This window comes from Lutjanus erythropterus, chromosome 21 (genome assembly GCF_056507025.1).
Source record: "Lutjanus erythropterus isolate fLutEry1 chromosome 21, fLutEry1.hap2, whole genome shotgun sequence".
NCBI classification, from domain to species: domain Eukaryota; kingdom Metazoa; phylum Chordata; class Actinopteri; order Lutjaniformes; family Lutjanidae; genus Lutjanus; species Lutjanus erythropterus.
In genome coordinates this window covers 10,016,849-10,040,712 of record NC_139337.1, presented here as the reverse complement: position 1 = coordinate 10,040,712, position 23,864 = coordinate 10,016,849, and the positions used below count along the sequence as shown (strand labels likewise).

Here is a 23,864-nt window from a genome sequence, read left to right as displayed (position 1 = left end):
GTAGATTTTACACTACAAAAACTATTACACCGTGCCCTTGCTGCTGTTTTGTACTTCAGTCAGTTTCTTTTTTATACTCAGTTCCATATTTGATTTGACAGACTATTTGGTGCTTTTGTATGAATGTTAAACAAACAGAATCATTAGATGCAATTATCATAAGTAACTGTGGTGAGCTTCCTTTGATAAAATGCATGTTAACACAGATGTGTCTTAATAGGAGGTAATGAAACCTCTCACTGAACCGACTGTTATGAAAATGGCCTGATGCAATTTACCAAGTGTATATGTATATTTTATTGTTAGTTTTTTGCACGTGTCACTGTGGCATTTCCTTATGCAGTACAGTTTATTAATGTTTTATGAAAATATGCTTTGCACTGCAAGAAAGAAAAATCTGAATTAACCCACATAATAGCCAGTTCAATATAGCCACTTCAATATATGTACAATTATGAGATGATTTGAAAGATTTCTTTTAGTGTTACGCTTGTGCTACTGCCTTTATGTCATGACATTAAAGAAATACTTTTTTTTTTTCACAGAGTAGTGTTCATGTTCATTACCAGTTTAGTGCATTGTTAAAATTTGCTTGTGTGTATCATGAAAATTAGACAGAGTACTTTAAGGGATGTAAATTAAATACTTAAATTAATATGATTTTTCATGCCTCTGTGCCAACGATAGCCAGAAGCATTATGTTTACAGGTTGTCCTTACCTGCCATCACCATCACATTCTGGTGAACGTGTTAGCTCAGTGAGGCTTTGACAGAATTTCTTCAGATTTGGTACAAACATCAACTTGGACTTGATGAACTGGTCAAAATTTTGAGGACAAATTTCAAGGTCTTACAGAACATGTCTTTGGCCATAACTCAGGAATTCATACACAAATTATAACAATATTTCACCAAATGTCTAATAGGATAAAAAGATGATGTAATGACATTTTATATCCAAAAGGTCAAAAGTCAACTTCACTATGACATAATGTTCAACTCTATCAGTCTTCTGTACTCCTCTGTAAAACTAGTCTCTAAGTTTCTTAATGGAAATTACTCACTGGAACCATATTTGTCAGTTCAGTGATAACTTTCATGTCCCAAAAAAACATTTAATACCTTTTATAAAATCCCTTCAACATCCCTACTACATATATGAGTCTGGACAAACATGGATGTCAACTGCAACTTCACTGGTTGACGGAGTCATATATCAGAGCTGGTAATTCTGTTTTTTCCCACTGGACACAATGAATACCTTATTTATATGCACATATCTTTCTCCATTTTGAATGATATTTCTCAGTCAACAGAATGAATATTTTAAATCATTCAGAGAGCAGCACAAACTGCTGTAATGCTGGATTTTGTCCTAGGATGTGTGCATCTTGAAAAAAAAAGGCTTTACTGTCACTTTATATTGTAAGTGTAAGTGTATACTTTTTATTTACATTTAGCTTAATTTGAAATGCATGTGTGTCAATAGCTAGATAAAACAACAACTTTAAGGTACAAAAAGGAAACAAAGTATTAGTGAATTCAGTTATAAATATTATAAATACATAATAACAAATAATATGGAGGGGCTTTGACACAGGAAAAGTTAAATAATATATAGGGGGAAAAAGATTAAATAGAGGGAGACAGATTAATAAATGTGTCACATATATTCAGTATATTCATATGTTTTAAAATGTTCATTTTCTGTATGTATAATTTGCAAAAATATTATTATTAATAAATGGGATTAAAAAGCTAACGTTTTGTCCATTAAGTTATTTTCAATACAAGACATTACCATTTGACTTGTTCTCCAATACAGCAAATGCATCATATCGATCTAAAATGCGCCATGAGTGAGAGAGTGACAGAAACTGGTTGACTCTACTAGAGTACATAGAGAGGGGTGGGGGTGTTCTTTCACTCGAGCAGATCGCGCGCTCGCGGTGGGCGTTGACATATCGAAGTCAGCGCCGCGTCACTGTCAGATTAGTCAGGGCGGTACCACCGAGTGGAGTTAAAAACTAGCATCATAAAACGTTAAGTATTTTCTTCCTGTGAGTCCTGCGAGGTGTCACTACATTTTCCACGGTAAGTTTGCATTTTAATTAGGCTAGCAGCTAATTATGTGCGGGAGTTACTGTGGCAAGGCAGCTAATGTTGCTAACCAACGCTAGCTAGTATTTTTTTGTAGCCCACTTAGCCTGCTAGCGTTAGCTGATTTACCTTCTGTAAGCAGTCAGTTTTGATCCTCCCCACCAGCCAGCTAGACTTTATTAGTGCTAAAGTTATTGTGTCACATTTTCCATGAGACTCATTTTCACCAGGACATGTCTTAGTGAGACACCGCGGTTCGGTGCAGATCTACGAAGCCATTGACCATAAACACTCATGTATGATTCTAGCTGGTTAAAGTCTGATTTTGTGGCGTAAATTGCTGTTTGTTATGTTAACTGGTTTGTTTGTCACAGTGTTGAGTCAGCTCGCCGAGGTAACAATAAAATAAAAACCTTTCAAGTAACACGGTTGTCTGCTTCTTGTAAAAGCATTTATCCTTAATTAGTAACACATTTGTATTCATAGAAATAACCTAAGTCCATCTTCCTGGGCAAACGGATCTTGACTGGTATTTCCACAATGTACACACCACAGTCAGTTAGTTTTAAGTCATAACAAGCTTGTGGTTAAACAAGCATATGAACACAGTAATGTTTCTTTCAGCCTGTGCTTTTCCTTCGGCTTGTTTCCAGTCAGTCATGGCTGCCCAGTGTGTAACCAAGGTGGAGCTAACTGTGTCCTGTGATCATCTCCTGGACAAAGACATCGGCTCGAAGTCTGACCCTCTATGTGTCCTGTTAATGAACAGCTCTGACTCCCAGTGGTATGAGGTCAGTAGGATGACTGCATATGAATTAATTTAAGATCAGAGCATTTACAGATTTACAGCTGATATTAGTAAAGAGGTGTAAAGCTGCTGAAATAAGGTTGATTTAATTCTGTCTGAGTGTCATACATAATTAGTATTCTAAAATACCATTTGGAGAAGCAAAATGCATTCTTAAGAAATTCCTTTGCTGTGAGAAAGTGATTAAAATTACATATGGATGATTATGATTATGGATAATTGATCTAGGTGTGATGGTTATGTCAGTGTTAATTGTTAACCCCTGATGAAAAAGTCAGTGTTGCGTAAAGGAGCAATCACATCATATCCATTTCCTGTTTCATCAGTGCAAGTGAGCCAATACATAGAACTGTTGTATGCCCTTGTTAAAGTTTACAGCAATGTAGTGCCTCTCTTGAAATGTGTGCTTGTAGCAAAAAACCTCAATGCAGTCCAACCTTTCTCAATAGGTGGCGCGCACAGAGAAAGTCCAGAATTGCCTCAGCCCAAAGTTTGCAAAGAAGTTTGTCATCGACTACTACTTTGAAATAGTGCAGAAACTGAAGTTTGGGATTTATGACATCGACAACAAAACTATTGACCTGAGTGATGATGACTTCTTGGGAGAATTGGAGTGCACCTTGGGCCAGGTAAGGCATTTCTCTCTGGCAGGTCAGGACTCAGTGTTCACAATACATGTTCATACAAGGCCGTCCTTAAGCACCTAAAGCTCATAATTAATAAATGAGTGTTTGACTTTAAGGCATGCTGAAACTTTAAATTTCTTGCTTCTAAATTTCATTGAATTTAATTTTAAAATTTTAGGTTCACATTTTTCTGCAGCGTAAGGATTCACCAAGAATACATACGGAGTTGTTATAACATACCACTGCTGGTCCATGTTAGAGCTCAAGAGGAAACATCCCTGTTAAGCAGTTGCTGTGTCAACTCTTTCAGTGTAATCTAATGCCAGATGTTATTTCTGCACGTTTGTTTTGTATGATATTTGTCTGGAGGCTGTAGCAGTCATCCACTACTCTGCAGGATGAGCTTATTCATTACTCTTTTGTTTCGCGCTTGTGTTTTCTTCTTTTTTATTAACTGCTTGCTTTTAGGTCGTGTCCAGTAAAAAACTGACCCGACCTCTTGTCCTGAAGAACAAGTCACCTGCAGGAAAAGGGACCATCACAGTGAGTGGCAGAGAGAGCTGAAGAGAAATACTGTTTGCTGTTGTATTTATTTTTCCTCTCTAGTTTATTTATCCTCTCTTCCACTCTAGATCAGCGCAGAAGAAATAAAAGATAACAGGGTGGTGAATTTTGAAGTGGAAGCAAGGAAACTAGATAACAAGGTACGGGTGATTCTATTTAAAATCTTAAAAGCTGTTGTTAATTTTTAGATATTCTGGTTTCATTTTACTGATTGGTGTGTTTCATTCCTTTATTCATTCACAGGATTTCTTTGGGAAGTCCGACCCTTACCTGGAATTCTACAAGCAGACACAAACTGGATGGCAGCTCGCTCATAGGACAGAGGTAAACACATTCATGATACCACAGATGGAGCTGCTACCGACTGTATGAAAAGAAAGCTACAATTTCCTGTATAAGTATTGCAGTATTAGCCCTTCATTTATTTCCTGTTGTAACTGAATTGTTCATTTCCCCTATTTGGAGATGAACAAAACTATGTTTACCTGTTAAACGTCCAGTTTTTGTTTTTCATTCACAACTGTCTGTGTGAAAAGAGGAACTACCGATGTCCTACCTGTCTTACACCACAGCCTTTGCAGTAACATTTCTGTTGTTCCAAGCTCCCATCAGTCTAATCAAAAAGTCTAAACAAAAATTAGAGTCATAATGTTGGAATAAGTGCCCCATGCAACAGTAGATTCTGTAAATATCTTGCTGTGCTCTCACCAAATGGCAGTCATCCCTCACAGACCAATTAGGGTTTATGAGTGATTTTTTTTTTTTAATCTGATGTGATTTTTGTAAATGAGGAAGTAAACAAATCACATTTACAGGTGATTGAATTAGAGAAGTCTGTCCTGTTGTTTTTACTCCAGCAGAGTCAGTCCTCCACTTGTCTTAGATTTACAAAGAATTGTTGTGTGTATTTTATAATCCCACACAAATGAAAGAGTGAAGGAATCATACGGAGATATTACACCAGTGTCAAAGATCATCTTTCATATCACATCATAACATTTATTCTACCTAATAAAGAAATCAGGAGCGCACTACAAAACTGAATGTTATTTCAGAGTTTATCTAACAGGGGATCAAAGTTAGCTGCAAATACTGAATTCTAATTTTTGTTCATAGGACAGAATTGACACAGTCAATGTTTTTGGTTGAGGGGATGACAAAATGTGATTTCAGTTGGATTTAGAGATTCTGCACAAGTTTCATATCATTTTGTTCTTGATTCTGTATCCTGCACTTGTTCAGTTTTCATTAAATTTGGTCCTCAGGTGGTGAAGAACAACTTGAATCCAACATGGAGACCTTTTCGAATCCCCCTGCAGTCGCTCTGTGGAGGAGACATGGACAAACCTATAAAAGTACTCATAATACTTATTCATAATATTTTAACTACTTGCACATCTGGAATGTGTTTGTTTAGCTGCCACTTGCATCTGCAATTGCATTGCTTATTTTGGTTTGACATCAGTAGCACTGTTTATGTTCATGGTCAAGACATAATACAACATTTCTTTAAGGTGTAAATAGTTTTCCAAGCTCTCTCAGATATCTTAAAACATATTTATTGTTTGTAGTGTATTTAGTGCTAGCTTGATGATACATATATTTTTTCAACCTCTGAAGCAAACATGTCAGGAAGGAAGCTGTTTCCGATACAAGTGAGTTAACCAGTGCGTTACAGTGTTTGTCTTTTCATCTTACCATCACTTAATGGGTGAAGTGTGTGAATGGAGTAGATGGGTAAGAATCAAAGACACCAACCTTGCACTAGAAGTTTCCATCAACCAACTGGATCCTGCCATAAAAACGCATTTGTCTAAAAACTACACATACTCTTCTTGTAGTAATTTTTATGTCGGCTTCAGTTTAGTACACTCCTATTACAAGGAGCTGTGTTTTGAATCTCACTTTTGCATGTTTTTGTTTCTTCTGTCTTCTACAGTTTCAGTTTTGTTTTGTTTTTTATATAAACGTAAAGGGTTAGTTCACTGAAATTGAAGGAAAGTCTGTAACTAACCACTTGTGGTATCTGGTGTTGACGATAGCTTTGGTCTTATTTGGTCAGATTTTTAGACCCCAATATGATGGAGGTGAACAGAGTTTTGAGGACTTTTGATCATTAAATGTTGCTGTGTACGCATTGCCCAGGGACTGTTCCTTTTAAAAAACAGTTCACAGTGAAGTCTGGATACTTTCTTTTGGGATTTTTTGGGAACTGACCCTTTATTTTTATTTCTGTTCTCTATGTGAAAGAACAGTTTTCTTGCCTGTCACATCACTTATGTGTTTTCACCTGCTCCCAGGTTGAATGTTATGACTATGACAACGATGGCTCACATGATCTTATCGGAACCTTTGAGACGACAATGACACGCCTTCAAGAAGCATCACGAACATCTCCGGTATGTGTGTGATGTCTCTGTTTGTTTATTAGTTTGTTTGTTTGTTTGTTTACTATATTTGGAACAGTTCAAAGATTATTTGACTCATGTCAACCAGCTCGAGGCTGCTCATTCTGCTTTTATTTTGTGATAAAGTAGAGATGGAACAATTTCCAGTTTCATGATAAACCGTGCTAATATTCCCAGCAATGTGTATCACCGTTTCAAATTTTAATTATCATTAAAACTGTGTTTGGTTACTGCACTTTGAAAACATCACGGTAGTTACTGTCCAGTATAAACCAAAGTAAGCAACAGTCTCTCATACGTAGACACAGCAACAACCTGAGTTTGTTTTGGATCAGTGAAAACAACAACATCACAAAAGACATGATGCCTTTTTAAATCATTGAGTTTTTTTTTTTAATGTAAAACTTGGTGAAACAATTTTAGTGTGTGTATCAGTACTTTTGAATCATTTTTAGCATGTTTTAACAATATCACAGTAATACTGATAACTGACTGTAATCTTTATGAAATTTTCACACATTTTCATCTCAGTGTTTCAGGATGCATATGTGTGCACGCCTGAATTTTAGTGTAGTGTTTACAAGGTTTGAAAAGTGCTTGGATTTTGGATAAAGTACTTGAAATTGCATATTACATTTGCATTACTTAAATATCTAAAAAGATTGCTACCTGTCTAGATAGTTTGCCTTTTAAATGAAAAAAAGATCAGATATTGGCACAGCCAGGTTATATCTACAGACAGTCAGGTGACACATTTTGAACATGAAACTTTGTTTTCGGTTTCAGCTTTCAGTTTTTACTTGAAAATGCACCTTGAGAAGTGCTTGAATTTGACATGGCGTAGGAACCCTGGGTTTCATGATGGTCAGAACCCAGTAGTCATTGTGAATAAGCAAAATGTAAATTTCCAACGCACTTTTGAAGTGTTTATGGTCCTCTGATATTGACACCCATACTGTTTTTGTTTTGTCTACAGGCAGAGTTTGAATGTGTCAACAGTAAAAAGAAACAGAAGAAGAAAGGCTACAAGAACTCTGGTGTTGTGAGCGTGAAGCTATGCCAGGTGTAGTGCCATGTTTTTTGTCTGATAAATGTGTACATTTGTGTGATTAATACAAGGACTTGAGCAGCAGCATGGATTTGAGATGACATGTTCTCCTATTCTCTCTTTTAGGTGGTGAAGGAGTTTACCTTCCTGGATTATATCATGGGAGGCTGTCAAATCAACTTCACTGTAAGTTTTTGCCTCTCCATTAATGTCTATTTTTATTCATTTGTGTTGTTGGGTCACTAATAAGGCTGACGAAATGTGCCTCTGTTCTTGCCACGCAGGTGGCCATTGACTTCACTGGCTCCAATGGGGACCCCAAGTCTCCTCAGTCTCTGCACTACATCAGTCCTCAGGGTGTTAATGAGTACCTCAGTGCTATCTGGTCTGTGGGCAATGTCATCCAGGACTATGACAGGTATGAATGACACATTCACACACTGTAGCACATTGAAAACGTGACATACAGTGTTAGCATATGTGCAAATTAAATCTTTGAAGACATGCCCATTACAGCATCCCCCATTAGATGCATAAAAATCTTTTTTTCTAACTTTCTGAGGTGTCTTGATGACAAACCACTACAAACCCATTGGCAGCATAGCTTGTATGGCTGGAGGGTTTTACATTTAAATGACAAAATATTCTGTCACTTATGTACACGTGTTGTTTGTCCCTCCTGTGTAGTGACAAGATGTTTCCTGCCTTTGGCTTTGGAGCCCAAATACCTCCCACATGGCAGGTAAGGATCTAAATATCAAACTACAAATGCATGCAAAAGTGATGTTTGCATGAATCCAGTGGAAACGTCATGTGGTTTGGCACAGGAGCAATAACTGATGAAATTATTTTACTCTCTAACAGGTTTCACATGAGTTTCCTCTCAATTTCAACCCATCAAATCCATTTTGTGCAGGTATTTTAAGAAATTATTGCACTGTTAGTGGACTTTGACAGATTATCATACAGGTTTAAACAGATTATATTGTGTGTCTGTGTTTGTGTGCGTAGGCATTGAAGGTGTGGTGGAGGCCTACAGGGTCTGTCTGCCCCAGGTCAAACTCTACGGTCCCACCAACTTCTCCCCCATCATCAACCATGTCGCCTGCTTTGCTAAGCAAGCCCTGCAGCAGACCACTGCATCAGTGAGTATTTACAGAGGCAGTTTTAGTCTTTTGGCTGAAACAGCCCTGTGTAAAAAGGTCAATGGTCATTTATACTTGCAGTAAACATTTGTCCATCTGTCCTTAATTATTTTCACTGTGCAGCAGGATGATTTGATAATGGCTCGATCCAGAGCAACAGGAATTCTACGATAATACCATTTGTAATTACCTGTTTAAGCTATTTTCAGAAACCAGGCTCACAGTTATTGGATTTTGGTCATTTGGGGCGGCAGCAGCTCAGTCCATAGGGACTTGGATTGGTCACTGGAGTGGCATGCTGTTTCCCACAGAATGACAATGTAACTAAGGCAGGTTGGGGCATCGAAAATATTTGAAATAAGACATTACCTTATTTCTAGTAGGTTATTTTCACCCATGTGTGGAAGAGGCTATTGTAGCCTATCAAAATGATCAAAACCAACATGACACATGGTTGAAAAAGACAGCATCAGTATGCCTTAAACAGGACACTCTCTGCAGAGCATGTGCAACTGTCCCGATTGTCATTGTCTCATAATGAACAGGTATGGGGTAGAGCAAGGAGAGACTATCCAAAATTAATCAATCAGGGATGGTGTTGTTCCCTTGGATTGACAAAAAAGAAGAAAGCTAAATGGGTTGCCAAATATAGATAAAGTAAAATCTACTGTATGTGTGGGACACACTGATAGGTTGTGTGTGTGATAAAGAAAATTAACAACAAAATATAAAATTAAATATCCTCAAGCAGGGTTTATAAAGTGCTAAATTCGTATAATTTGTCTGCCCAGGAGAGGTGCTACACTATTAATATCTGAATACATCTGGAACTCTCCTTTGATTTTAGGTATAATTAACTTATTTAAAGTGCCAGCTAATGCCATATTTGAATGTTGAGTAATCATCTTAATAGTCACAATCGTGGTGTGACTCACCTCCTTGCATCTCATTGCTCTAATTGCAGGTGAATAACGCCCATTGGCAGCAGCCACTTTAAAATGAAGCTCAAATGAATTGGAGGAGGAAAACTAACAAAAACATAGCGATTTGACTGGAAATGTCATGCTGTGTTCCAGCCAAAGTCAGAGGTCAGAATTTCATGGTTGAAATTTCCGGCTTCCACTCTGTTCCCACGCACAAGTAGGTAGGGAGTTGTTCCCCCTGATGAGGTCATAGAGACAGTCACAGAGCCAATTCATTTTGAAAGGGCAACTGCCAATGGGGAAACTCCACACAGCCGGCTGCACCAGTGGTTTAAATCATGTTGAACTCACGGACAACAGTGTTTGTTGGGCTGCACCACAGTTACTTGAACTGAGGAGGAAACCGTAACCATAATCTTATAACATTGGCAACATATTTTGCCATCAATTTACACCCAAAACTTAAAAGAATTTACTATGTGATAATGTATTATCTTAAATAGATACAGGCAAATATACTTTATTCAAAGTCTGGAGTTTCTCTATTGTAGGTTGGAAATGTTTGAGTTGTGCAGAATGCAGCATTATACTGTAGCTGATATATATCATGTCAGATTACAATTATAAGAAGCTTTTGGGGTTTTAGTCAAAACTTGCAAACATTTAAGCTATTTATTATTGATCTGTTGTCTCTGTTGTTGCCGTCTTCCCAAAGCAATACTTTGTTCTGCTGATCATCACTGACGGAGTGATCACAGACATGGATGAGACACGCAGTGCCATCGTCAACGCCTCCCGTCTGCCCATGTCCATCATCATTGTTGGAGTAGGCAACGCAGACTTCAGCGCCATGGAGTTCCTGGATGGAGACGATGGACGTCTGCGCTCTCAGACTGGCGAAGCTGCCATGAGAGACATCGTCCAGTTCGTGCCATTCAGGCAGTTTCAAAATGTAAGTTGTGCTGAAAAAAGAGTTAGACATCTTTTATATTACTTATTGCTTTATATAAGGTATGTATATCTTATATAAAGCAGTAATGTTTGCTGTGATTTCAGCTGATTCATCACTGCATGTATTTCAAGCTTTCTTCTAAATATTCACTGGCTACTCAGTTTATCCTGCGCACTCCACCATAAAAACAAATATTTTTTTCATTTTTATGACTCGTTATTCACCCATTTGTCATTTTTGTTTTGTGAGTAGCATAAAGGGACTACAACTAGCATTTCTTTATACAGCCCCGTGTTGTGGATAAATAAATGAACCTTGTACCTTCAAAAGTACAAATCCAAACATAAAGTAGTATGTCAGTGTCCCCATCCAGTGCCAGAATATATGCCCAAACCAAAGGACTCCCCTCCCCTCGACCCCCTCGAGATCTCCCTTGGCTTACATGTCTGCCTTGTGTATTTATCTCTTTTCAGGCACCCAGCCAGGCTCTCGCCCAAAGCGTATTGGCGGAGTTACCTCAGCAGTTGGCCTCCTTCTTCAGTTTATTCAAACTGAAGCCTCCCCACGACCCCAGTCCTTCATAGGGTACCCCAGATATTTTGGTCATAACCCCCACCACAGTCCTAGCCTTTGCTTGACCTGCATGAATCACTGCATGTAGTGATTGCTATCCTCGTTTGTTTTTACTCCTTCCAACTTTTCCAATTCTTTTTTGCGATAGACTCAGCATCAGTGTAGACTGAGACAGACGATACAATAAATTCTGTTGTACTTTCTGTCCATTAGTCTCAGATACACATTCTTCTTTACATTAAAGGGAAAACTCCTCTCTAGAGCCCTGAAATAAAACAATTGGTCATACAGTTTTCAGTTTTTAAGCTTATTTTATTGTTTTGTTTGGTATCTCACAAATTCTAATTGCTGTGCTTGTCTAGTACAATGTAGATAAAATAATTTGAAAATATTTTCAGCACAGCTACAGTAGCAGCATCTCGGGGTCTGGTGTGAGTCAGTGGACTTCTATCTAGACCCATCACACAATCCAGTCATTGTTTGCATGGCTGGTTTGTAAAAAAAACAAACAAAAGACATGTTGCATGCCACAATGGGCACAAGTCATGCAGCTAAACTATTTGTTTGGGTTCATTTATCCTCCTGTAGTGCACTATATTCAATCATTGGTCAACAATTGTGACCAGTTTAATTTTGAGCTAATTTTTGAGGTAAACCTGAAATTTGAGCTGCCAGAAAGTGAGAGAAGGGTGGCACTTTGAAAAAATGAAAAGCAGAAATCATCAAAAATATAAAAGAGTGGAGTTTTGCTTTTGAACTGTCCTCGTCTCCATGACTTTCTACTCATCCTTCATGCTCCTTCTTTCAATCAAATGATAATGATCACATAACCAATCCTTAAAAGAATATAGATTTGTTTTTGTCTTCATTGTCTTGCACTTTGTAACTGCTTCCTTTCGCACTTCAGGGTCCCCGAGAAGCTCTGGCGAAGAGTGTGTTGGCAGAAGTACCGAGTCAACTAATCGACTTTTTCAATACCATGAAATTGACTCCACCCAATTCCACCAATCCTGCACCAAACCCTTCAGGGACCATCTGATACTGCAAGGGAGAATCCAGACACAGGCCATCAGTCTCATCTCTTGCAGATAGAAAACAGGTAACAGATTCATCTCATTGCACAATTATACGTGTCCTTCCTACACTTTCCTCACCCGCTGTTGACCAACCTGCTTCTTCTGTTAAGTGTCAAAATAGACCCAGTTGTTGTTAGATATTTACATCTATTTGTGGTAATTGTCGCTGTTATTCAGTGCTACTGCAATTTAAAGGGATAATTCAGATTATTTCATGTGGGGTTGTATGTAGTCAGTGTATTATTGTGTATTGTACATGCCCCCAGTTTGGAGAAGCAGTGGGAGCACCTGTGTAGGAATATACTGCTGTGGACAGGGTAGCAAAAACAGGCCAATCTAAAAAAAAAAATCTTAGTCATTTTAAGTGTATGCGGTATTAAAAATATTTTCCCTTTTCCAATGGGAAACTGTTGTCATATAAGCCAAATGTTACTATTTCTCACTTAATGGAGTTTGGTTTGTTTGGAGATAGTAAAATTCTAAGTATAACAAACACTTAAACTGAGAGAGATTCAGTTTTAGACGGCTAAAATATGTTTTTCTGCTGACCCTGTCCACAGCAGTGCATTGCTTTGCTCCCTGTACTAGTGCTCCTGTTGCTTCCCCAAACTGAAGACATGCTGACCATCTTCTGCAGAGTAATACACTGATTATGGATCAGTACTTCTTACAACACTACTACAAATAATCTCAATTATCCTTTCAAAAAGGAAACAAACATAATCATTCCTTTATTTTTAAAGAATAAGCTCACATGCAGGGAATCACACTCTAAAATAGATTAACAGCACAACGATTTACACTTTTAATCTTTCTGTAGCACTCACTCAAACAGGATACCTTATGGGAGACATCATTGCAGAAGTGCAGCACTGGGTTTAAACTTTCCTCTGTGTATTTTTTTTTTTTATGTATCGTAAGAGTGTGCTATTTCTTCTTATTCCTGTTTGATGGCTGCAGCATCAAGTTATAACACATATGTAAGACTTTTATGCACCAAGATAAGCAAGTATAGCAATGGCTGCAGCACTTCTTTGTAGTGTAATCATGTACATATACCCTTGGCACATGGAGAATATATATTCATAATGTTTACTATGCACATGCTTCTCAATGCACTTAAACATGTTTGATTTAGTTTGTCTTCAATTAAATGCCAAACTCTGAGTGGGTTATAAACCTCTGTAAACCCAGATCTGTGTGTACCTTTAAGTATGAAACTAACCCATTGTGATAACAACTAGAAAGTGGTCTCATTGTGGATTTGCTTGTACTGTGCCAGTTTCCTCACTCATAGTATGTTTGTAAATTTTCTGTGCCAGTTACTTTCACACTTCTGTCTTCTACATGTTTAATGGCAAAGACATGAGGTAGTTCCCTGGACAAGAACTAACAAGACCTGGACCAGGCCTATTTAATTGTTTTTTAAAGAGGCAGATTTGAAAAAAAAGTACAGTGTCATGAGACATTTAAATTTGCTGTATGATTTGTAAAGTTAGGAATTTGAACGTGTTTTTCTCCACTTTATTAGTTTTCACGATTGGAAAAGAAACGTGATGTGCAAAAGTACAGGAAAACAAAATGGACCTTTGCAATCCTAAAATAAAAGTAGCTTGTTTGCATTTAACATCTTTTTTTCCTTTGCTTAAAACAGCCTGAGTTAAAATAATCTTTAAAGTAATAACTGTCTCTGCTTAACAACAGACATCACAACTGAATTGGCTCATCATTCTCTCTCCCATTTGAAGAAATCAGTGGTACTTTAACATTTAGAAACCCTCAAAGGGCCATATCAAGGTCACGGACGGGCAAGTTTTGGCCCACTGGCTGCCAGTTGAATAGGCTTAGCTTATACTAAGGAAATTTTTGTTATGATACGGCCATTGGCTTCTGATTTAGTCTGGGTTTCATGGTTTCATCTCTGTTCAGGAAACTGGCCTCATATAACAGTATTAAACATCTCATCAGTGTAGAAACTGGATCAAATTTTGTATGTTGAAATCTGTGCACATTTATTACAAGTGTGTCTATTTCTGCTTATTATTGTTTTTTATATGGTCATACAATGAAAGCTTTAAAATATATGTAATGTATCATGTCTACTAGCTTTAGTGCTCTAACAGAAGTGGGTAATGTGCCTTAGTGTTAATGTGCAGAACATGCATTGAGCTTGCTAATAAAGCACCTCTTATTCAATAAAAAAATTGAACTTGACACTTATTTGACACCATTAAAGCAGTTCTACAGCCCTTCATACATTTTATGTTCCTTCTCTTTTAGTGTGTATTTGAAGTTGACCATAAATTTAAGTACATGTAGAATTTTGACACTGGAAATTATTTTTGTGAAGAGCCCTGTACAGTGACTTTTTAAGCGTTTGGCTCTTGTCCTTCCCTCAAAGGTGAAGGTGTTTGCTGCCACCTACTGGAAGGCCCAATTTACAAACGGCATCATGTGCCATCTATTTGAGCTAAATTATTATTAAATGGGGTCTGTTACTATCTAATCATGTATGCTGTGATGTTGCCGGACAACTGGCAGAAAATTCTAGCCAGGTAATGTGGTGTACCCTTACACTTGGAAAAAGTGCATTTACCCATTGTGGCTGTTCAGTCAACATTCTTACACAGATAAGTTGGATTACATTGTATTGTCAAACCTCTCTGTCCAAAAAGGAAGTAAACTAACTGGTGCTACGTATCCTCACATTTATCCCTTAGCATATGGAAAAAATATTATATTGTTTCCCCATATTTTTTGTCTCTTTTATAAATTAGGATGGGAAATGAGTTTGAAAAAAGTTACATAATTTAATTTTTATGGTGTCTGTGTGGCCTTGTTTAGTCACTGTGTAGAAGGAAATGACAATGTAGCCAAAAACACTGAAAATAAATTATTAGTTTTAACTTTAAAAAGTAAGTGTCTGAGCTGCTTTTAGACTCTAAGTGGACATTTAAAAAGACAAGTTAACAAATTATCATTTCAAATAAAATAAACTTGATATTAATTCAGTTGTACTTGAGAAAATATGTTCAATAAGATATGATGTGAAACTTCCCAGTGAATTTATTAAATTTGCAACTGGCCTGACAAGAGCCAGGATGGGTAGAAATCTGTTTGATGATGAATATTAATCACTACATACATACTTAAATTAACAACAAAATACTTTAGATTTCCCTTTAACATGAGAGGGTTTAAACTTAATTTTGCCGTCCCACCTCCTCTACTCTCCAAACAACAAATGACAACAAAGGAAAAGATAAAAACTTAACATAATTTAGACAAAGAAATGTATACCTTGCGGAAAGACCCGCCCCTACAATAAAAATAAAAACTAATGAAAATGACCACAATAAAATATTTTATTGTGTAAAAGGGTAGAAATTTACAGCTTGTTTACAGATACTGTCATCAACAATATACAGAATGATGGTGGTTGTTGCTGTTCATCTCAAACTAATGACCTGTTCTCAGGCACTTTAAGTGTTTATAGAAAAATAAGCTATTCTCTTCATGGAGTTGTCAGTGTAACATGCTACCTAATAAAACAAGACATGACGTGTCTTTATTTCTGTTCAGTCTGTAAATCCAGTGTGCAGATGAGTGTGCAGTCAGCTTACCAGGCTGACTTTATCACCTTTCCTGTGTAGATAAGAACATCTCTACAAAGCTACTGTGACCCTCATCACCTCTTACGTTAAACACTCTCTGCTTCCTCTCCTACACTTACTACTGCCTCGACAAAAGTAGCCAGCGATGCTTACTATTTGACATCAGACATCGGGGGTCTCTAGCAGCTCAGCTGTGCTTGTGTGTCGGGAGGGTACAACCAAAGGTTTGAAATGACCGGAGGTAGCGCCTGATGCTGGTTGGTGGTTACATGCGGTGGATGTTGTTGTGATCCATGAACTGCTTGAGGTTCTGCAGGTTGTCCCACCACTTGAAGAGGAAGGTCTCTGCGATGAGGCTGAACCAGGGGGTGATCTCCAGCTCCTTGCGCTTGGCTTTCTCTAACATTTCCTTCAGCTCCTCCTTGCTCACGTAACAGTGGCTTTTGATCTCGTTGGGGTCTGGAGTCAAGTCCACATCCTTTGGACAGAACAAAAAAGACAATGTTATCGTCTATAATGTGAGGGTGATGGCATAACTTGGGATGCAACTAATGATTATTTCCATTGTCTGTTAATCTGTGAGGGCTGAGTGATATCGACAAAATCAAAACACAATATTTTTGACAAAATCTATTGATATTTATCTATATTGGGACAAATACAATCCAGATACACACTGGAACAGGTGTTGGGCATCCGTCTTGTATCATATGTACACGTATACAGTAATTTCAGGGTACACTGAGTACACTGCAAATTAAATTGGTGCAGTATCTATTCAGTCAGGTGTCCAATAAGTTTGCCAGGGTCAATGACAACAGTGTGTCTGAGTTGTGTTGCAGTTCTCAGATTTTAAGTTATATCATACACAAAGTCTTTTAATTAGATCAAGTTGTGTCCAAGCTTTATTGTAGAGCAGCTGATTGTATCTTGTGTCTTGAAGATTAAATGTAGTTAAAAGTCTCTCTTCTACCATAATTGTCATCACGCTTGATTGTACTACTAAAGTGATTAATTTAAGGTAATCAACAAAAACAAGTATCCCCAGAAAAAAGTCAGGCTATTTTGTCAGAAATATTTTCTGTTACAGCAGAAGAGAGACCTTCAGTAGCTGCTCACTGTACCTAAAAATCTCTCAGTGCAAACAGACCTTGTTCCCAGCAGCCACACTGATGTGAAACAGCAGGTTAAACATTAATTAATTAATGACTAATTAAGCCTTCCCGGTGGGCCAACATGCACAAAAGCAGCACCCTGGCTCTGTTTGACCTGAATGGAACAGAACCTTAACCAGTATCATTGGTAACTCCTGTGTTTCCACTATAATTTGATGTCAAAATACTGTGATTAATGTCTATTACATAGAGTTTTTGCATCCGATGGCGTCATTAGACTGACATTCACAGACAGGATACAGAGTGAACACTACAGATACAGAGTACCTCTCCTGTATCAATACATCCAGCTCTATGGAGCTTCTTTTAACAATCTGTTTTTGTTTCATGACTCACAATTTTACTGTTTTTGTCTGACAAAGTTAGCATCTATCTGTAAACATGGTGGAGAATTCAGCAGCTATTTCATTTGGGACTTAGTGGAGACAAAAACAGAGCTAAAAGAAATAAAACTTGACAAACAGACTGCAGGTGTTTGTTATTGAGATAAACTGATGCTTGGCTCTGTAACGTCAAGGTAGTGGCACGAACGGGAGCCAGATACATGTCACACACCCTAAAGTAAATACTACAGAAATTACAGCTCTACCTTCTGCATGAAGAGGATGTAGTCGATCTCATGTTCTCCCCACACGCCGTCTGACTGGGCTTTGTAGTGGATTCTCGTCAGGTACGTCATTTCATCTGGTGTCACCTGAGGAGCAACAGGAAGCAGATCAGACACGCAAAGTCCTCAATAATCCTTTTCCATTAAATGCAGAAGCCACACACACAGTGTACCTGCTCCATGGGGATACCCAGTTCAGCTTGGAGTCTCCTCTGAGCAGCTCTCCTCACTCCGATTGCATCTTTCTCCTCCAGCTCACTGTCTGTGTGTAAAGGGTGACTGCAGCATGTGTTTGTGAAACAGCCTGTACACACACAGACACAGACGGTGGTTACACACACTGCAAATTGATGGTTTTGTCTGACCAAAAGTTCAAAAGATAATTAGTATATTTGCTTAATAAAAAGCAGAACACCCCTTTACACCTGGTATTAAAATGTGACTGTGTTATCCAGACAAGGAGAAACATTTTAGTGCCACATCTGGATGTAGTCTGGCTCACATTGTGTTAAAATCTTAGTGAGGCGCAACTGCAATCCATACAACATGTTCGCATCCGCACACAACATAACACTGATACAGATATTCGTTTTCAGCCAACAAAAAATGTAAGTTGAGTAGGCTTGAAGAGTCACGCCTCTAATTACTTATTATACATCTATTCTGTGTCATGAAAGCGCCATAAGATGGGTTATGCAACAGAACTGCATGAAAAATGAATGTGATACTGGGGTGAGGAATGAATAATATACAGTAAGAAATACCATCATCTGTGCAGCTGATCTACTATTAACAAGAGATATAATTTATCTAGTGACAGAGCAGCCCACATGCTGGTACTGCAGCATGAAAAACTTTTTTTCTACACAAAAAGGAGCAACTTAATGTATTACAGCTGCATAGTAGGCAGCATTTCAAAGTTTCTAACATTTCCCCCCTGACTCAACAATTAATAAGAGTGAGTCTGGGGCTGATTTGCCTCCACCTCAAATTACTTTTTAATGATTTTGGTCCATTGCTTAACAGTTATTTAACTGTTTCATTGTTAGTCTTGATCAAGTATTTCTGCTAATACCATAGCTTGTGGTGTTATTTTATGACCTAAGCCACAAGGTTTATTAAATGCACGTGTTGCCAGAGGACAGGAGTATTTTGGGAAATTTAATTATTATTTGTCACTGACCTGGAAAAGTGATTTTGGCATCAGACCTCTGTTGTAACAGCAGCTTCTCTTCACTGTTGAAAATGAAGACGCTGAAAGCTCTGTGTAATAAACCTGGTTAAACAGACAAACAAGGTATAGTAAGAACAAATCTGTGGGGGGAAAAAAGTAAAATAAAATAAAAAAAGAAATGGCGAGAGCGCAGACAGGTACCTTTGTCGATGTTGGAGTTGAGGTGGCAGTTCTTCTTGGTGTCCGCTCCAATCTTACGGTCGTTCTCGTCGATGAGGATGCACATCTCAGCCAGCAGCTGCACCTGCTTCTCGTCCAGGTGATCTGTGGTTATCTCAGGCATTCTGACCGCAGACTGGAGGTGTCTCGCCTCACTGCAGGGCACAGGAGGAGGAGGATCGGACAGACAACAGTTGACAGTTTAGTGTGGATTGACATCAAAACAGGCTCTGTGGATTTTTAACATGACATTCTGAACATTAGGGGTAGTAACAGATTACGATTATCATTACAGTAACTGATGTGGAGAAACCTGTACTTCTGGTCTGTCTTCACTGTGATGAATAAAAGAATAAATTCGAGTGTCAGTTATCCTGACTTGAATATGAGATTGTTACAACACAAATTTTATATCAGAGAAGATCAGTTCTTACAAAAAGTGGAAAGAAACTGTATGTAACACATCATATAGAATCATGGATAATCATTCCAAGAGGGAGGAGGCAAAACAAGGTTTGTAACTCTCCGTTATTGTTGTTTCTTATTAAATATTATCAGAGGTATCTGGAAACTCTACTATGTGCGTCTTATCTTAACCTCTGCACATCCAGGCCTCCTAACACAGTAAGTATGCCAAGTGTGAAGGACCCTGAAGAGGCCTAACAGGTTAACTCACTATGTCAAAGCATAAATTCAATATGTGTATATCCATGATTTTTTTATTTTTTTTTTTTTACTACAGCTGCAACTAACAATTATTTTCATTGTTAATGTTTTGATTGTTTTCATGATTAATAGTTTGGTTGTTTGGTCTAGTAAATGTCAGAAAATGGTAAATAATGTTAATTAGTGCCAAAGCCCAAGTTGATTACACAAACATAGACAGTTTACCTTCATAGAGACTTAAGAAACCAGAAAATATTCACATTAAAGAGGCTGGATTCAAGAGAATTAAGACTTTTTTCTAAAGAGAATGAATCAAGGGGTTATCAGGGTAGTTGGCCATTAATTTAATCTATCAATATCATTTTGACTACTGATACTAATTTCGTTTCATTGCTAAATATGCATTCAAGCCAATGCCATAGCAATAATAATAATATATTTATTTGTGTAGTGCTTTAAAAAGAAATTCAAAAACGCTTTAGATGGAAAAGAAAGAAAAAAAAAGACAATAACATCCTGTAATGTTCTGGCCTTGGCTTTAAAGTTGACAAAACGTGAATGTTACAGTAACATTGCAGTAAGTGTGGTTTGCTTTAGCTAATGTGAGCCGAACTGAAGAGGATATACTCAGGCTTTGAGCTGCTATTTTGAAAATGTATGCTGTCACCAAGACGCAAAGACACTTTTTTCTGCAGAATTTGGTCTGACTATCTTTCAGTATCAGACAGGCTTCACGAGAACTCGGCTATCAATAGCACAAACACTCAGCTTACAGTCGATAGGCTTATCTGTGGCTTTGCTGTCTTTAACCTCAAACCATGACTTGAAGCGGTCTCACGAGCCTGCACAGCCCGAGCTTACCTGGATATAGATCTGCAACAGGAGGTGGTGGGTGAGAGGTAGACAGGTCTGCGCCTCGCTGCGGCTGCTCTTCCAGGTACGTTTGATTTTAGCACAACCGCTCCCTCGCAGGACACCATCCGGAGCACCGCCCACACGGCCCGCACCATCGCCTGACCAAAACAGAAAACCAATCACAAGGTTTGAAGGTGTGGGTGTCACGAAAAACCGGAGAGGAATTTGCCCAGTCAGGATCGGTAGATACGCTGCTCATAATAAGTAAAGAAAAAAAGGAAATACACACACAGGAACCTTATTATGTGCTTTTCAAAATTGAATACAAATATTCATATGGCTAATGCGTTACATTGTTGTTGCCTATTTACACATTGTGTGTGTGTCTCTCTCCCTAGAGTCAGACGAATCCAGATTTTCAAGAAGCAGTGAGCAATTCTGGAGAAAGATGTTTGATTGTTGAGTCTCATTCTCAGATCATCAGATACAGAGACTTTGGGTTGGTTGCTTGAGCTGAAATAAGAAGCAAAAGAAACCGAGGTACTAAACCTTCACACTCCAACATCTCAAACATGCAGAATCAACTTTCTGTGAAAGAACTCATAGACCTCTGGCCTGTTCTTCATATGCAGTCTGAGGTAATGTGGTTCAGCTCAGTGTAGTTTTGCCTAATTTGATTATTCTTGAAATAATTAATTGGTTTTACTGAAAATGATTTATTTTTACTTCATAGATTTGTTCGCAATAAGATATTGAGTTTATGTAGTGACCTTTATGTTATAAACATTACTAGTACTGCTACAAACAATAGAAACAATTAGAATATTCTATTTTAATTCTGTTCTGAATTTATTTATTTTTTAAATAAGACTATAATTTAACGATACACAAACCTAGAACTTACTATACTTTTTCTTTTCTTAAATGTGGCTGTATGCAGAGTTCCAACGTCTACCAGAACCAGTTTAACACACTGTACACTGAGCTTGATTGCCACACTCCTCAACTGATGACCTTATTCAGACTGAAGGCGTCCAAAACACGATGCACGATGAGCAGGTGATTATGCATTTCACAAGTTAAATCTTTGTGTAATGTTTTATTTTAATGGTTCAAATGAGCTTTAATTCCACAATTGCTCCATTCCATAATCTGTGTTTTTGCATGTACATGTTCTGTCTGTCTCTGATTGCACCAGATAAGTCAGCACATCACTTGCGGATTTATTTTCAGATGTTGTAGTGGCTGGTTGGTTGGAACGGTTTGGCATTGGTATTTTTATCTTCTTAGGAACTTCATGATATCAACACAAGTTGTACCTCTGTTCTCCCTGCCCTTCCTGTGTATCTGTGTGAGGAAGTCTTTATAATGTGGGGTAAGAAAAATCAGGCCCATTCTTTATTAATACATTCATATTTTCATTTATTTCTAAGGATAACCTAATCAACATTTCTGTAAATGTGCTAATGTTAGCCAACCAATTAGCAGGGTAATTTTCAACTTACAACATTTTTATGACAATCAACCGTAATCAAAATTCTATGCTCACCACACCCTTAGTTTCCATGGTTTTTCAGCGGATGTGATTAGTGAATGATGCTTCTTTCATTCTTTTAGGATGAATTGGGTGAACCATATCTTTGGGATGTATCAGTGGGACTCTGTACAACTGTTATCAACAATGCTATGAGTCTCACTCTGGTTCATTAACGCTCTGTGAAAATCTGTCATCCTAGGGGATCAACCTCCCTGCATTGTTGATGCCTCCTTGGTAATGTTCAGCCTGATTGATGCACAACATCTCAGCTATAAACTGAAGGCTGCACACTCAAGAATGACTTGATGACACCTTTAGAACTCAAGATCTGAACAGATTTTGTGGATTTTGCAAAGGAATAGTGGACTTCAGTCATCATCTATGATCCATGACGCTGATTCAACAGTGAAAAAATGTTAAAATGCCAGCTGGGTTAGTATAAAGTAAAACTCAAATTTTGTGGGTATTCCTGTTGTGATTCTGTTATGACAGACCAAATGCTTTTAGTCTAATAAACCATTAAAAATATGCTTAAATGTAGAGTTTAGGACTGTAACTATAAGAACTGTATTTAATTACATCACTGATTTGTCACTTATTGGTTTGAACCCTAACCCTGAAATAAGTAAGTATAAGAAATAAGTACACACAGGTGTTGCCAATGATACTAATTAAGGTCCCATTCTATTTAGTGTAACAGAGCCTTTGCAGTGAGCCAACATGCACAACAGCAGCACCTTGACACTGTTTGACCTGAATGGAACAGAAGGTAAAAATATGTATCAGCTAGGTGCACTTTAAGCAACAAAAGTTAAAGTATTCAGTGCAGCTAAATTGCTTCTGCGAGTGTTTTACTACTATCTATCATCATATTAGTAGCTATCACAGATGCATTAATATGGCAGTATACAGCGGAAAATGGTAAGATATGGGTAGGTTGTTACGTTCCTGTTCCAGCAGACTCCACTACGTGTTTTCCACTAAACACTGACTGTCAACACGCCATCAGACCACTGCACAGCACAGCCCGCACCACCCAGGCCTGACAACTGGATATAAGTATGCATTGTCTGCTACATATACAACCTACAGAGAAACCGATAAAACGTTCGGTTACTTACACAAGAATTGTCCTGTTTCAGTCAAAGAAAACACGTATTTTGAGTTTGTCTACGACGATATTTTAGAGCTGAATTCTGTGGTCGAACAACCTAACCATCACTACCTCCTTCTGAGGTCACGGTTTTTCATTGGATGCGTTAGCATCGGTCTGACAGCCCATTGGCTTACAAATTGCAAACACAAACCACGTGATACGGAAGTCGGTGTACCAGTAAAATACGTCGTGATGTGTCAAAATTTTGATTAAATTTATGATACTCGCAAAACTATAATGTGTCAATAGCGTCCACTGTCAAAGTCATACATTGGCAACATGGTGGAAACGAGTAATTAACAGGTTTACATATTTTCATATCGAGCTAGGAAGGCTGTAGTTCATCCGTGATGTCGTTTAGCTGCTGTGTTATGTGTAAACTGCCGCAATGAAGGTGATATGTGGCAGCTAGCTTGCGCTAGCGCATAGCTAATTTCGTTTAGACCTCCATGCTGGCCAAATATGAACTCAGTGAAGCAGTGACAGCGGTGAGTGGCCGTCCTGGGTCTTTTATGTCAGATTCATATCGGTTTTGGGCACAAGTCAAGAAAACGACGTCGAATATTAATTTTGCAGGCGCAATTAAACATGTTCATGTGTTATAGATATTTTTTGGGCAGAGCGTTAAGTTATTTCAC

At 38.0% G+C, this 23,864-nt stretch overlaps 3 protein-coding genes across 8 annotated transcripts in view; 2 read left to right on the top strand and 1 right to left on the bottom strand.

The window, feature by feature from the left end:
- Positions 1 to 1,928: 1,928 nt before the first annotated feature.
- Positions 1,929 to 13,075, top strand: LOC146307299 (copine-3-like). Of its 3 annotated transcripts, XM_084746773.1 has the most exons (17): positions 1,929 to 2,094; positions 2,754 to 2,891; positions 3,358 to 3,537; positions 4,003 to 4,077; positions 4,167 to 4,238; positions 4,342 to 4,422; positions 5,364 to 5,453; positions 6,399 to 6,497; positions 7,483 to 7,569; positions 7,681 to 7,740; positions 7,839 to 7,972; positions 8,242 to 8,296; positions 8,419 to 8,470; positions 8,566 to 8,699; positions 10,338 to 10,574; positions 11,048 to 11,159; positions 12,055 to 12,194. In XM_084746773.1, the coding sequence occupies exons 2-16, from the start codon at positions 2,760 to 2,762 to the stop codon at positions 11,156 to 11,158; spliced, it is 1,599 nt and encodes a 532-aa protein (XP_084602899.1). In that variant the 5' UTR covers positions 1,929 to 2,094; positions 2,754 to 2,759; the 3' UTR covers position 11,159; positions 12,055 to 12,194. The 3 variants fall into 3 exon arrangements, with proteins under 3 accessions (XP_084602899.1, XP_084602898.1, XP_084602897.1); XM_084746772.1 differs by lacking the exon at positions 11,048 to 11,159 and having other exon boundaries at positions 1,930 to 2,094; positions 2,725 to 2,891; positions 12,055 to 13,075; XM_084746771.1 differs by lacking the exon at positions 11,048 to 11,159 and having other exon boundaries at positions 1,931 to 2,094; positions 12,055 to 13,075.
- A 2,495-nt stretch (positions 13,076 to 15,570) lies between these two features.
- Positions 15,571 to 23,331, bottom strand: idi1 (isopentenyl-diphosphate delta isomerase 1). The gene is made up of 7 exons (XM_084746778.1): positions 23,192 to 23,331; positions 20,540 to 20,691; positions 18,995 to 19,167; positions 18,803 to 18,895; positions 17,793 to 17,923; positions 17,602 to 17,706; positions 15,571 to 16,315 (listed from the first exon to the last, which is right to left on the bottom strand). Exons 2-7 carry the CDS (start codon positions 20,686 to 20,688, stop codon positions 16,103 to 16,105), a joined length of 864 nt encoding a protein of 287 aa, XP_084602904.1. The 5' UTR covers positions 20,689 to 20,691; positions 23,192 to 23,331; the 3' UTR covers positions 15,571 to 16,102.
- The window catches only part of LOC146307297 (WD repeat-containing protein 37-like), a 52,897-nt gene continuing 51,380 nt past the window's right edge, over positions 22,348 to 23,864 (top strand). Inside the window, exon 1 of one of the 4 annotated variants that reach the window (XM_084746776.1) lies at positions 22,348 to 22,502. The gene's annotated coding sequence lies outside the window, so the exon portion shown is untranslated. Of the gene's footprint in view, positions 22,503 to 22,898; positions 23,130 to 23,457; positions 23,715 to 23,864 lie in introns of those variants that run through there. The other 3 variants (XM_084746775.1, XM_084746774.1, XM_084746777.1) reach the window with 3 other exon arrangements.